The sequence below is a fragment of the Platalea leucorodia genome, assembly GCF_965183815.1.
Source record: "Platalea leucorodia genome assembly, chromosome: 6".
NCBI classification, from domain to species: Eukaryota; Metazoa; Chordata; class Aves; order Pelecaniformes; family Threskiornithidae; genus Platalea; species Platalea leucorodia.
The window spans coordinates 77237133-77252590 of record NC_138828.1 but is presented as its reverse complement, the minus strand read 5'-3'; the positions used below and the strand labels follow the sequence as shown (position 1 = coordinate 77252590).

Here is a 15458-nt window from a genome sequence, read left to right as displayed (position 1 = left end):
GGGACGCGCCGCCGCGGTGAATGACTCACCACGGGGCGGCCCACGCCGCAGCCCGCCGGGACGCGGTGCGGTGCGGTGCGGTGCGGGGACGCCGGGCTCCCCCCCACCCCGCCGCGGCTCCGCGCACCGCTCCGCGCACCCGCAGCGACTGTTCCAGAAAGCCGCCGGGCGTGCGGTGCGCTGGCTGCAAATGAATAAATAAATAAGACACGCACACCCGCCATGCACCGGTGCATGCGGGCAGGGATGTGCAGCCCCCGGGAGGGAGCGGGGCCGCCGCCGCCCCCCGCGCAGCCCCGCGTAGGGACGCGCCGTAGTAATTTGCAAGGGGCGGTACAGGGATGGGGGGGGGGGGTGTCCGTCCCGCCCCCCCGATCACATGGCGACCCCGCGCAGCCAATGCGGGGGGCGCTAGGACCCCGGGGACCCGCGCCCCCCCCCCCCCCCCCCCCCCGCCCTATAAATGCCTCTCCAAAATGCAGCGGAGCTCCTTTCTCCCGTCCCGACCGGCCGCGCCGCTCCGCGCCCCGCGCAGCCGCCGCCGCTGCCCGGCGGGTCTCCGTCCCTGCTCCGCGCCCCGCTCCTTCCCCCTCCCCTTTTCCTTTTTTTTTTTTTTTTTTAAATTTTATTTTTTTAATTTTTTTTTTTACCCACCCCTCCCGTTTTTCTCCTCCGCCCCCTCCCCGCGGCCGGTTTGCATGCATTGTCTGTCTCCCAAGATGGTTTGTGAGACCAAGATTGTGGCGGAAGATCATGAATCAATCCCGGGATCCAAAAAAGACACGATCATTGTTTCTTCCTCCCAGATGTGGCCCTCTTTGGCGGGCTCCCCTTCCTCCCCCCCGCCTCCCCTCAGCTCCCCAAAAGAGGACCCCCGCCGCGATAATGTCTATATCCGCGAATTCCACCCTTCCGAGCAGGAAGTGGTGCGCCGCATATTTTACGAGGGTATCATGGAGCGGATCCCCAACACGGCGTTCAGGGGGCTGAAGCAGCAGCCCCTCACTCAGCTGCTCTACGGGCTGCTGGCGGGTGAGTATCTGCTCCCTTTTGGGGGCAGGGGGGTCGCGGGTGTTTGTTTTTTTTTTTCCTCCCCCCCCGCGGATCGGCACAAGATGGTCGGAGAGGCGGGAGGAGCCGGGCGCGCTGCGGCATCGCGCGGTGCGGTGCGGAGCGGCCGCGGAGCCGCAGCGCTGCGGCGGGGGCTGGGGGGGGGGGGGGGGGGGGCACGGATGGGAGCTTGCGCCGCTGGGGGATGCGCGGGTTTTAAGGGGGGGGGGGGGTGTCGCCGCGTAGGTTGCGCGGGGGTGAGGGTAGAGCCGTCCTGCGGCTTGTTGCAGGCCGGGGGGTTGCGTGGGGGTGCGGTGAAGGGGAGCGGTGCGCGCCTCGCACCGCGCACTGCGCCGCCCCCGCGCAGCCCGGGGCGGGGGCGAGGGGTCGCCGCGTGCCGGCGTTGCCTGGAGACGGCCGGGCCCGCCGGCGGAGCGACCCCCCGCCCCCGGCGTGGGGGGGGGGGGGGGTAACCCCGAAATAGCGCCTACAAGGTGCCCCCCCCCCCCCCCGTGCAAATAATAACGTGCGCTCCCCGTGCAAATAATTGTACGGAAGGGGGGGGGCACGTTGTTAATATTGTGTGTGTGTGTGTGTCCCCCGAGCAAGCTTTGGGCTGGCTTCTCACACCCTTGGTGGTTGCAGGCAAGTTGCACCCCCGTGCCCCCAGCCAGGGGGGAGGACGGGGCCCTGTGCTGGAGGGGGACCCCCCCCAGCAGGCAGCTGGGGCGCAGGGGGTCTCAGCCGGCGGCTCTGGGAGGCTGGGGCCGTGCTGCGGGGAGCCGCCGGCTCGGGGTGTCTGCAGCAGCCCCCCCAGGTCTTCAGCAGCCCCCCGGCATCGAGGCGGGCACGGCGTCTTCCCCGGGAGTCGGTGCGGCCCGTGATGGAAATAGCGATGCCGCAGTGACAAACCCATGGCTGCGGAGCGGCGTGCCCGCAGCGCGGCTGTTCCGGCCTGGCCGGGGAAAGCGCAGCGGGGCCCGGGCTGTGCCTGGCCCCCGCGTCCCCGCCAGCCCCGCGCCCGGGCTTCGGTGGCACCTGCCGTGGCGCGGCGGCGTCCTCCCCGCCGGCTCTCTCCAGACACCCCCTAAACTTCTCCGGGGTTACCTCGGCGTGATGCGCCGTCACTTAACACGATAATCTCGAGAGTGTGAATTGTGTGTGTACTGTAAATGTATATTTTTGTCTGTGCTTTTTTTTTTTTTTAATAATGAGTTTGTATTCCGAAATCAACACTAAATTCTCTTTTCTGACAGGTATCGTTTATTTCTCTTCCTTATCTCCATAGTAATATGCTTTGTTGTGACCAAGTCCTTCCTGCTGACCTGCTGTTTGCCCATCTTTCTGATGGGCATGAGGTACTACTTCAGTAGAAAAGTTATCCTCCACTATCTCGATTGTGCGCTGCATACGGACATGTCCGATATTGAGCAATATTACATGAAACCGCCAGGTGAGTCCGAATTCCCCGGAGGGCGCCTTCCCCCAGCCCTGCTCAGGGAACATGGCTGCTCCCCGCTGCTGGCGCCTTTTCCTCCTGTCAGCAGCACTGAGCAAGCTCAAAAGTCACCAGAATGCAGCTCTTTAGCCACACCAGCCACAAAGCCATCTCTGGTTTTGTTTTGGGGTTTTGGTTTGGGTTCCCCCAACCCCCAAAATGTCTAGTCATCCAAGGCAGCCTCCATCCACCCCCGCGCGCAGCACTCTGGGTCCTGTGGCCGCTCCGGGGCACGGGTTTTCGGGGGCGGATGATGCAGGTTATTTCCTGCTGGTTAGGTCCACCCCAGCCCTTGTTTCTCGAGCTGGGTATTTCTTTGCTCCTCACGCTTGGTATTCGTTCTGAGAGGGGGGAGGGGGAAACGAAAGGCCTTTTAGGCCAAATGCATAAAGGAACCCATTTTAGTTATTGCGCCCGTTTTCCCATATTATGCAAGAGGAACCCTCCTTAATGCGAGTGTTTTGGAAGCGGCACAGATCAGGTATGTAAAGGGATGCTGCCTGGGTTTGACATAATATGCGTTTATCCATTTGTTACGTATATGCATGTAATTGAAACCACAGTATCTAATGATATATCATTTGCTTGTTAAGTTGTAAAAGATTTCTTATGTGATTATTTAAAAAAAAAAAAAGTCCCTTTAGAAGTTGGCAGGTGCTGTTTCCCTTTTTGCAGGCATACATCCATGCTGAGGACGAGAGGAAGGGGGTGTCTGGGCAGTCTCTTGGGGTTTGAGGTTTGCTGTTGGTGGTCGTGTAGTACTAGCGGTGAGCTGGGAGAGCAAGGCGATGCCAGTACCCCACCCTAGTTCCATCTTCCCGGGGTACCTACTCTGTTGTTTTTCTGTGTGACTGTGTTTTCGCTGTATCATTGTTCCCCAGGTGTGACAGATCTCGTCTCGGGCGCTTTTAGAGGACTCGTAGGAAGTACCATAGCCAGAAACTTGCCTTCGCTTCTAATGTGCAATATTACATTTTGCTAAAATGATGCTCCACGTCTAATAAAAATCACCAAATATCTTAGATGTGCTTGCTTTAGATTTCGTTTCCCGTCATAGTGCGCATCTCGTACAGATGTTGTCCCACCTTACACACAGCTTGCGTTTCATTTACGGCGCTTGTTTTTGTAAAAATTAAGTAACGTGTGACTTGTATTTAAAAAGCTCAATCTTCATTAAAGGTGGTGTCACAAAAATAAAAGGGCTCGTAGCAAAACATTTCCGAACCTCTGTAGCGAGGTTCAACGACGTGTTATGCTGGAGAAAGTAGCAGGGGACTCCAGTAGAATAAGAACACGTAGTATGGAGCTAGGAGGTGTTTGAGCTGCGTCGCTCATTAACGCCTGGGACTTGCATGGTCACAATTCAGGGCATGGAGCAAAGTGCCTGTATTTATAACACTAGCATATATGGAAAAGAAAGGAAGGGGACTCAAAGAAGAGTAAGGAATGCCCTCGATTTGTTTAGGGTCAGCAACATAATCTGGTTCAGCTGTGTTGCCAACATGTCTTTGAAATGTTAGCATTGCTTTTATTTGGTACCTAAAAGGGCTGATTTCAATTTTAGAGCAAGTGTGTGGGCGTTAATTTTTGACAGAATTTAATCATGTGTAATTAGGCTTCTGCCGTGCCATAAAAAGCAGATTTATGGGATTGTTGGTGCTTGTTATAGGTCCTTGATGATAGTGGTGTTAAGCAAGTTGTCTGGAGTCGTAATTAGGTAAAGACCGAAGAGGCTTTGGGGAACAAGGAGGAGAAGGATGTCCGTGGGTCGGGACTGGCACCACCAGTGATGCCAGTCTGCCCAGTGCCTGTCCACGTGCCATGAAGCCATGTGGTGCTATTTGGTGTAGCTGTGCATGAGGCATGAATCCAGTGTTTTGCTCCTGTTTCCCCCAAAAATACAGTTGCCAGATTTCTTCCCTATAAGTATAAATACAGTCATCCTGGAAAAGCCCAGAGATTTGTGTGCCGTCTGTCTGAACGTACAGAGAAAGGCAGCGACGTGCCACATCGGCGCTGCCCATCCCGCCCAAAGGACAGAAAAATGACAATGAAACGGCTTCCAGCCCCAAGTTTGTCTTTTATTCAGCTAGTTTACAAATTAGCAGGCAGGCAGAAATGATTGCAGTGGGAATGAGAAGGGCTCGTTCTCCTGTGTCTTGCTCCAGCTGAGATATTCGTGAAAGCTTTCTCAGTGAGGTGTTAGGGAAGAAATGGTCACAGCAAAGGCAATCGAGCGTGGGAGCGGGAGCCCAGAGAGGCTGGAGAGGGTCAGAGCTCAGCCAGACAAGTTAAAAAACCCAACCTGATGTAACTGCAGGTTGGCCTGGCTTTGGCTGGGAGCATGACCAGGCAACCTCTCACTCCTTCTTTGGAGAATCCTTGTCTACCTGCTTGAATGTTGGGTTTTTTTTTTTTTCCAACATGGAAAATAGGGCAAGGGAGCATTTCTGTAATGGGTTTGCGAATTCTTTTTTCTTAGGGTGACGAACACAAAGGTAGAACTGGGACATGGTCTTAAGGTCTTGCATCACGATGTGGGTCATGGCTTTGCTGAGGTTTTGCTCTTGGCATCCATGGTACCTAGGCATGAAAACCTGTTGTTTGCAGTGGGCTCCTTGTGGTGCCTGGGGTTGGGGTACCGTTGTCCAGAGCATCTACAGCAAATAACCTGTGGTAAGGCAGGCGTCTACAGTGAGGGAGTATTTTAACTATTAAAATGGGTCATTCTTGGTAATTTTGCCAAAGCATCTGCAAAAAACGTAGGTCAGTTTTAAAACTGAACCAAGAGGACCTGGTTTGCAATGGGATGCTGGAAGCACCCAGCTTAATGATTAGTGTTGAACAATCCGGTGAGTTACGTCGTGTTATGATTTTTCTTCTGCAGTTTTTCTGAACTGCTTGCCTCCGAGTTAGTTATTGTTTTAAATTTCCTCCACTGTGTTTTGTATGAACTGAAAAATATGTGCTGACAGTGATTTTGCAGAAGTACACTAGCCAAAATTTAAATCTTTGTTTTCTCTTGTCCTCCTACACTTATGCCAGGGATCTGGCAGAACTTTTGGGCCAGCGCTTTACTTTGAGCTCGTACGCGGTGGGGTGACTTGAAATCGCTGTTGATTTTAAAGGAATTGTTTGTGTTGAGTCCTGCACTGGAGTCTTAAAACAGAAGGTTGAATGGTTCAAACACCTTCCTGAGCTCTTTGTAAACTTGCATTTTTCATTTTAGAAGAGCACTTACTGGAATTTTCCTTTTTTTTTTTTTTCTTTTTTCATCTTCATAGGCTATGAAAAAAGGCACTGGGGTGGTGGAAAAGAAAGGAGTTGGATAATGGGCGTAATTGTCAACCAGAGTAACTTAGGCTCTAGTAAACAAAAAAAAAAAAAAGGAGGAATTAATTTTAAATAGAGCCCTGCCTCTTGCATTTCTCTACGCAAATAAGAGAGGAGCACAGCTGGAGCTTCTTTTATGGTCTGATGATTTTGACGACTAATCAATTTTACAGTGTCTCTTCAAGCTTCTGTCCCAGTCAGTTGCGTTGTGTATTTTTTGCGGTGGTTGGTGTGTTAGAGAGATTCTTGCAAGGCTGAGGTCTCCGCTGGAGAGCTGATGGAAACCAGGACTCCTTGCCTCCAATGCATAAACCGCTGCTCTCCAAAACGAGCGGAGCTGGGGCTTTGGCTGATGAGCCAGCACGTCCTTCTGCAGTGGTTTAGAGTGTTACCTCCTGCAGCTGGCTGTCCTGGCAGGCTCTGCTGAAGGGCATGCCTGTGTGTCATGGTGGTGCAAAGACCTGGTGGTGGTGGGAGCTGACCTTTGCCGGTGGTTTTGGGCACCGGCGACGAGCTGGGTGGCCGCGTTGCAATGGCCAGTGCTGCAGGGCAAGACAGACAGACAGCACGGATGGGCAATCTGGAGAGCTGTGGCTGCGGGACCTGGGGGAGTCTTGAGGGCATCTGCCTTGCATAATGCAGCAGATGAAGCCGAAGTGGTTGCTGCAGGAGGTGTCAGGTCGCATTAAACACGCCGCGCTGAGAGCTGTGGTTTTCAGCAGTGGCTGCGCATCTGCGGCTCTCGCGCTTTGGGCGGTGGGTGCCTCTGGGTGCCTCGTGCTGGGAGGGGACGCGCGTCTCTGCTCTCCTGCCTCCGTCCAGGGGTGAGCAGAGCCTCCCTGTCCCGCCGCCCTTTGTCCCCTGGTACGTGAGGGTCTGGATGAACAGCCTGTGCTGATACCCCAACGTCCCTGGGGGACAAGGCCCAGGGGGGATGGCTCATTAAAGTTCAATTCCTGCCGCTCTTGGGTGACACGTTCTGCAGCGGAGCCCAAAGCAGGGATGTCCTGCCCTGCTTGGCAGAGGTTTTGGGATCACATCCTTCTGCCGGAAGGACACCAGTTGAAGTGGGGCTGGAGCTGGGTTGTGAGGAGGTGAGGTCCTGTTTGCTGCTCCTTCCTTTTGAGGTGTTTCTCGCCGTCGGTGGGATGTTTGGCTGGGTAACAAGCATTTTAGTTGTGCTCTTGGATCGGGCCCATTCCACAGTGGGTTTGGTGCCAGAGGGACGGAGCTGAGCCCAGGTGTTTGCAAGGAGGTGAGCAGCTGGACGGGAAATCGCGTGGTTCCCGTTAGCCCCGCTCAGTGGGTGCTGAGCTGCGGGGTGAGCAGCGCTGAGTTCTGGGGTGCAGGGAAAATCTCCTCCCGCTTTGGGAGGAGATCCTTGGGCTGGGAGCTGCCGTTGCTCTGCCATGCCCAGGCCCTTTGCAAGCTGGGGGGGGGTTCTCCCCACCACAGAGCCCCCGGGCAGAGGGGCTGCCGTGGAGCCCAGTTCTTCCACATTCTGGGTAATGCTCAAGCTGCCAGATAAGCAGGAGTGCCGCTGCCCACTGATAACATTGTTTGGAAAGAATAGAGCAGCTCTTGCTTTGCAAAGAAAGGGCTTAGTTACCTGATGCCGGGAGAGGGCTCAGAGCTGCTGCTTCCCAGTGGAGGAATGTGTTTTGGGAGAGCCCTACCCCGCTTGCTGGTGCCCGAGAGGCAGCTGGAATCTGAAGCATCCCTATCTTCAGCATTTCTTGCTGGCTTATGCAGCGCCCTGACCTCACGTATCTGCCGAACCCCTGAGCTAGCTGTCCTGTATCGGGATTTTCGCACATGCCTCTCCTCACGCACCCCATAGGGCCTCGAGGAGTCCGGCGTGGGGCTCAGAGCTGGAGAACCCAGGGGAGAGGCTGCATCCTTATCTCCACCTCGGCGTTTCCCGGCTCTGCTCCCCACCGCTGCTGGGAACTGAGGTCAGGTCTCATCCTCAGGCGGCGGAGGGTCTGTCCGCGAGCATCTCACGTGCTGGCATCTCTGCGATTCAATGGGGGTGCTTCAAGGGATGCGATCTGCACATCAAAGAGATCGTACAAGATTAGGATTAGAGACCTCTAATACATTTTATAGTGGGAAGTATTATGTCTGAAAGTATTTCTGAGACTGGCGTCCTGCGAGAGGGACGGTCAGGGATGCTGGTGCTGCTGCTTAGCAATTCCCATTGTTGCTTTTGGGTTTCCACAGCTTAGCAGCACGGGAACTGCCTGGTTTGGCGTTTCACATCTCCAGTGCAGAGTTCGTTGGGAAGCAATAGGAAAAAAAACATGTTTCCAAGTGTTAGGGATGTGCTTTGTCCAGCATTAATAATGGACTGAAATACTTTTTTATTTATTATTTGAATCATGCAAAATGTCTTTAAAGTTAGGTTGCCTCTCCCAAAACCCACCTCTTCCGATACTCCATCACACATGCCTGCCTTTTTTTGCTGTGGAGGAGCCTTGGCTTTTGCGTCCGGAGGCAGCCCCGTCCCGCAGGCACCGAGCCTGGGCACAGCGAGCAAGGCACGGCACTGCCAGGGCCAGCACCAGAGCTCCTAACCTCCACCCCGCCTTCCAGAGCTGACCACCCTGAGGGCTCTCCCTGGTCCTGGCAGCACGGGCGAGCTGCAGGCAGCTCTGCTGGCCCTGGCCCAACCCTGCACCCCTGCCGATAAGCGCCGGGAGGGCCTGGAGGTAGCACCATGCGAGACCCACGCAGGACCGAGCCGTGCGGGTCAGCTCCGCTCAACCCACTCAGGGACCTGCAAGGTCTTTGTGCCCCACAAAAATCTTTGTTATTCGGGTTTTTTTCCATTTTTGGGGAGGTTCAGGTAGTGCAGAGTGGAAGAGTGGTGCTGTCAGCCAAGGGCTGGCACAAGGGAAAACTGAGATTGTCTGATGAGCAGAGCTGCCTGCGGATTCAGGGCTGTGGCATGCACACAAATGGGATAAACACATTCACAGGCAGGCCGCTGCAGCCGCCCCCCCCTCCTATTTATTTATTCCTGGAGCAGGAACATATGCACAAACCCATTCCTCAGTGTGCGTATCCATAAGACAAAAATAGCTCTCACTTCAGATCCATGAGCTTTGGCACGGTCCCATGTCAAAATTAGATGAAAATAGATTTTATAGTAAATTTTGCAGAGCAATATAACCTATTTTTTTTTCTCCCATGCGTTCAAAAATGCTCTGTAAAGGTAGTCCCTAATTGCCACGACTGTCGGTTAATGCAGCGGTATTTAAGTTGTAGCCATGACTGAGTGGTTATGATGCTTCTGAATGTAAGCTCTGCCTGCAGGTATTCAAAAACCCTGGTACATGCAAGTGCTGTTCATTAATCTTCAATACAAGAAGTAATAAGTTGTGTAAATTGAAGATCAGTAGTTTTTTAGGCACAGTTAACTTCTCAAGACTGTCAAACACAAGCCATGCCCGGACTTATGAACATGAAGAGGGCAGGAACAGCAGGTGTTCTGTTTTTTTTCCTAGCTTTGAGTATTTTTTTTTTAATGTTTTCTAGCATGGCTGTGTGCAATTTCTCATGACTGTGAGTAAACCTAAAAAGGACTGCAGAATTTTCTCCACAAGTTTAAATGCAAATCAATTACTCTTTTAAAGGTTTTTTCAGTGGCTCTTCTTCCTTCTCTCGCTTTCTTAGGAATGGCTAAGATTTAAAACAATTACCCAAAAGTCTGTTTCAGGTTGATTTTCATAAGAGGCTAAACGTAGGCTCTGTGTCAGGTATCTAACAAGTGGCGAGGGTTTTAAAAGTAGAAAGCTTTGAGACCCTCTTGACGCTGAATTTTGGATGTAGGAACATGAACTGAAAAATCTTATTCCCAAGCTCATTATTATATTATATTTAATATTGTATTTAGCGTCTTAGGATTATTCAGGAGCGTCTGTGGTCAGGTTGGTTCCTCCCAGTGTGCACAACCAGGGGTCCCAGTACTTTAGAAATTATGAGTCGGTATTGCTCTCTATCTTAAGTCCTCTAAATCTGTTGAAAAAGCAGTTTTTAACGTAAAAGCTTAAATGCATGGCCTGATTTTCAAGAAGACTGCCCATTCAAAATGCCTCCAAATTTCAGAGCATATTTCTGAAAATCACGTATTCCTTCTGTAGGCTTACATCTGTATTCAGGCAGGTTATAGTTAATTACCCGGGACGGGAACGGCCGGCGGGGCTGGGGGCAGCCCCGAGCCCCTCGTGGGCTGCGGGAGCAGGCAGCGTTGTTTACCGGTGTATTGCGGAGCGCACGCTTTTATTTTGGTAATGCAGTGCTGGAGATCTGTTACAAATAATAGCATGTTTGATGCTACTCCCTTCCAGACTAAAGCAAAAAGAGAGACTTCGCAGAGTGTTTTGCCAGTATCTGGTTCTGCACGGAGCCGAGGGATGTACGGGCCTTTGTTGTTGCTTTCTGCATCAGTGAAACAGGGAGCTTCAAAGTGTATATTTAGAATTTTTTTTTCCCTTTTATTTTTTCCCCTCCCAGTAGGAAGCTGAGGAATTGGGTTTTTTTTCCTGACAGGTGGCTAATGAAAGCAGTCTTAAAGGGAATCCAAAGATAGTAGCGTATCTTACCTGGGTTATAGTCACAAATCTATTATTTGTAACCGAATAATAAGTTGTTTGGTTTGTTTTGGAGTTTTTTTTGTTTTCTGTTTTGTTTTTTTGGTTTTTTGTTTTGTTTTGGTTTTTTGTTTGTGTTTTTTTTTTTTGTTTGGTTTGGTTTTTTTTGCTAGAGGCCAAGTGGAACCACCATGAAGTCTCATGTCTTTTATTAAGGGTGCATCAAAAATTAGTTTGTAGTGGTCTGTTTAGAGCCAGGTACAAGCTATGGTATCTGTTACAGATGGCTTTGAGCCATTCTTTTAAGTCATCTATTGACCCGTTGGACCCCAGCAATCAATTAACTATTTATGAAAGCATATACAGTATCATTTATTGTCTTCTATAACCATTTGATGAGTGTTTCTTTCAAGAATTGAAAATTTTATTTCTTACAGGATAATTCTAAAATTTAGACATGGGACTCCCACAGTTTAGTGCCAAGCTGGCTTTCTGCTTTAAAATGGGATTCTGTGAGTGAAAGGAGACTTTTCAAAATTAGGTAACGGGAAACATGTATTACAGGTGTATTTTTAAGTGGCTACGTGAGATATTGCTCTTTAAAACTGGATTTACAACAGTGTAAACGCGAATAGAAAAATACAACACATTAGTCGCACGTTAGCGTGTACTGCTTGAAATGAGAACGTGCAAGTAATATTTGTCACTTAAAATTCACGTGCTGCTTCTAGGATTTATCCAAGTGGCAAAACTGAAAACCAGAGGTTTTATGAGAAAATTATTTTTCTGTTCAGGAACTGGAAAATAAGAGGGAGGATAGTTTTCATGCAAATTAAGCTGATTTACTAGTCCCTCTCTGTTTTATCACTGTGAAGAAGCAAAAATCTGTGTTTAGTGGTGAACGTAATCCTTTTTTCAGCCTGAAACAAAATTGTTGGTTCTGTTATAGGCTTCCTTAAGCAAAGGTCAGACCCAAGTATATGTTTAAAAAACGCTGATTATGGTAGAGCCGTGATACAGTTAATGTTTGTTACCTCCCAGGCAGGTCCCTCTGTTCCTCTTTGCACGGCACTATTAAATATATGCTGAGCCAGTGGTCGGACTGCCTGGATCCCAGGCCCTGTTTAAATTATATATTTAGGCATTTTATACCAGCATAGTAGTTGAAGAGGTGGTGTCGAGGGGGACCATCTCCGAAGTCCCGGCAGCTGGGACGTCCCCTGCGACCCCGGGGAGGACCCAACTGGCGCAGGTGTCTCGGCCAGCAGCGCTGGGGGATGCACTGTGCGCAAGATTAGTGCCAGCCTGGCCTTCGTCTGCGTTTTCTGTCCCAGCTGAAGATCTTTCAATTCAGGACAAATGTGTAAATTGTTTTGAATTGACAAAACTGCATTTTTAAGTAAGCTACTTGCCTAGATTTATCCTCGGTCACCAGTGATTGCTATACAAGCTGCTCCCACTCTCTCTTGCCAATGTGCTTGAATCCTGACTTGGAAACGGGCATCAGAGATGCAAGTTTATTTGCTTTTTACAGTTGCAGCTCTTGGTCTCTGTGCTAACGCTGCTAATTGAAATGGGGGGTGATGGACCAGCTGTCCAGCCATGAATGGCTCCTCAGTGCATCTCGCGTACAACGCTCATTTCAACAGCTATCAGATAATACCGTCTATTGGGAACCAATAGTGGTTCCTTGAATTATTTTTTTTTTCCATTTTTTCCCCCCTTCCTTCCCCTGCCACAGCAGTTCTGTATCCCACTCTTCCAGTCTTGTGTCAAACTGCAATATTTGCATTTTTTTATCCTTTGAATTCTGCTTGGCTCTCTTGTCCATCCCAGTGTTGAATTCTCCGGTGGGTTTGTCTGGTCTGGTTCTTGCTTCATTCATCACTTCTGCCATTTCCCGAGAGTGGTGGTCCCACACCCAGCATCCCTCTTTGTATCTCTCTGATCTTCCCCTTCCTCCCATTGCGCTTTTAAATTTATGTCCCTTTGCTTAATTTCACTCTAGAAGTACTTTCTTCTCCTTCTTAGTTTGTCATTTGGATATTTTGCATGGTGAGCACAAGTATTTATTTTTGTTGGTAGAATACTCAGAATAACAAAGATGAGAAAATAAATAGAAGTCAGCAGCACGAGGATATTGTATCTGCTAAGCTGAAAACAGAGTGCGTCAGTGCACAAACCCACGTGTCGGTGATGGTAGGGAGAGAACATTTTGCCTAAAGGCAGATGAGCTGCCAACAACAGGATTTCTTACACCTTCTTTAGAGCATCTGACCCACATCGCTCCCAGCTATATCTGGGCATGGCCTATTGATCTTTTTCACTACGATTTTTCCTATAAAACACATTCTGCCCATTTTAAGAGGATATATAAAATCATTCTTGCAGTCAGAGTACAGCAAAGAACGATTTCATTTGCTGAGATCAGGGCTTTTTGTTCTTTTTTTGGAGGTGCCAAATCTGTTCATCCTCCCTGGAACTAGATAACAGCATCAGAAACACTGTGTAACACTTCTAGTGGGAATCCAGGGAAGACCTAAATCTGTAGTCTTTCAATTTAAAATAATGTTAAATAGTAGAACTGCAAAGAGAAGCTTTTGAAAATAGCCTGGTTTGGAGCACCTGCCATTTGTAAGCGCTGAGCAATTTTAGATGATGGTTAGTTAGAGACAGAGCAATAAAAGCATGGCAGATACTCTGCTTAACAGCAGTGAGCGTCTTGGTAAAGTCCTTGTTATTGGAATTACATCGTAGTGGTGGGATTTGTTAAAAAAGAGAGAAAGCAAGTGGGGGGGAAGTTCCTGTATGAAAGGGATGCTAATGAGAGATTTTTCTTTTTTTTAAAGTCCAAACTGTTTAGAAGGGGTATTTGTAGAACACCTTTTCAAGCTTTTGCTGCCTGTAAAGTCAATTGGATTCACTTAATGGGTATGAAAATACACATCTGGTGTGATTTCAGAACCTGCAAATGTTCAGAGGATAACATCAAGCCGTGCCTCTCGGGCAGCGATTTTCATTTGGGAATAAGCCATCATCAGGTTTTACGGGGCTTTTTTTGAGCCATCAGTAGTCTGAAAAGCATCAAAGCATCTGCAGGGGCTCTTGAGAAGTGGGAACATTTTTCATGGATAACTCAAACAGCTAAAGAGGATTGCAGTGAAATTCTGGGGGAGCATTTGCTTTAACTTACTCATGTGCTTAAATCCCTCGTCTCTTGTTGGGAGTTTAGCCTGTACTTAGGGGCATCCTCCAGTACGGGTCCAAATGCTCTTTTGACCTTTACAGGAAACGTGTGACGTAAATGTAAAATGCGGTGATGGAGTAAACCTTGAGTTTGCTCTGTGTGTGCTATCGGCTGCCTGCAAGATTAATTTATGGTGTTTTAGGGAAAACTGGTGCATCAGAAGGCGTTGTTGCAGCTGTGAACCCGCTCTTAGATTCATTCTGCCCTGTCTTAGCATCGGGTATGGGGGGTTTAGTGTTATTTGGTGTTGCCTTTGTAGTTGGGAAAATCCAGCAGGTCCTCAAAATACTGCATTTCTACCCAGGTTCACGTGGATTTGCCTCTCTCCTGGCTCTGGTTGCTGGAGGTGCTGTTCATATTTATAAGTTGACCCCCTTTCCGCAGGTACTTGGTGAATGAACGTGCCGCACACTGATGGTACAGGGTATGAAAGTATCTGCTTTCACAAGCCCTCAGCAGGCTGCCCTTCATTTCCCACGTGTCTCCCCAACATGGCCCGTCACCTACTCACTCCATTGATTTGTTCTGCAAATCTCTTTCAAATCCGTGGCTCTCATGACTGGTATTGAGGCTGGGGCTCAAAGGAACCCACTCATGTGGATGTAGGATGCAAGATGCTGATAGATGGTCATCACTGGAGATCTGGGAATAACTGGATTAGGCTTTTGTAGGGGCCTTTTGGCCTGACTGGTCTGGTATGGTAGTCTGAACACGTGGCAAAGGGGGTTTTTCTCTTTTAATTTTAGAGATGTAGAGATTTACACATGTAATTTTCATTTTCTGTTAATGCATCATCCACAACAGGTCCATTGTCTGTGCCCAGCCTGACAGATGTTCATGTATTTATGGATGTAGAATTTTCTTTTGCTGCTATGTTAAATAAATGTGCTAGTTTCAGTCTGGAGTAGTGGAGTTCAGTAGAATTACACCCAAGGCGCGTTGGCCTTGACGTACTGGAAGAGAGATATAGAAACACGTTGCTTTTAACAACAGTGAGGTGTGTTTCTGCACCGTGGCAGTGCTCTGACTTTACGTGGGGACATTGCCACCGGTTTGCTGAGAGTTAGAAATTGAAGCGATGGGTGGTGATGGAGGCTCGCACTGCTCGGGAGGTCTTGGTGGGGTCTGCAGTGCGGTGGGTGGAAGGAGACAATACCGAGGCTTTGTAGAGGACTTTTGTTTTCATTACTTGGGTGACAGAAGAAAGTGAAGTCTTGACCCAGTGTTACCCTCCTTGCTGTGTAGGGCTCCAACAGAGTGAGTGGGGGGAAGTTGGCATACACAGGTGGGACACACTGGAGCAACCAGGGCTTAGTTTGGCTGAGCTAGGTAAAAATGTAACAGCCCTTCAGGGATTAAATATTCACAGTAAATCTAGAAAAGAAGGCTGCAGGCAAGAAAGGTGGTGATTTACAGTGGGAACCTGCAGCGGGATGGCCATGGGGAGGTGGTACCTGAAGGGCAGTAGGTTGCCTTCACAAGCTTTTCCTGCTGGAAAAAAGCTTGTGTTTATTTTCAAGGAGAGAGTGCCCATTGCAGTAATGAGAGTCCTAGCTGACACAACAGCCCGGTTGCCTCAGAAGGGCTGAGGACCCCCAGGCACCATCTCAGGAGGGGCTCAGCATCTCCTACAGCCAGGCTTTACAAGCACAGCAGGATGGGAACGCAGCAGTACCTCCGTCTGCTGTTTCTACCTGTCCACTGGCATCACCACCCACTGTGTCAGATGGTTGAG

At 49.8% G+C, this 15458-nt stretch overlaps 1 protein-coding gene across 1 annotated transcript in view; it reads left to right on the top strand.

Annotated features, from left to right (window-relative positions):
* Positions 1-698: 698 nt before the first annotated feature.
* Positions 699-15458, top strand: part of NAT8L (N-acetyltransferase 8 like) — a gene marked incomplete at both ends in the record, with an annotated part of 28558 nt that continues 13798 nt past the window's right edge. Inside the window, 2 exons of the mRNA XM_082315331.1 lie at positions 699-1032; positions 2339-2503. Of these exons, the coding sequence (XP_082171457.1) occupies positions 699-1032; positions 2339-2503 (499 nt within the window). The remainder of the gene's footprint in view (positions 1033-2338; positions 2504-15458) is intronic.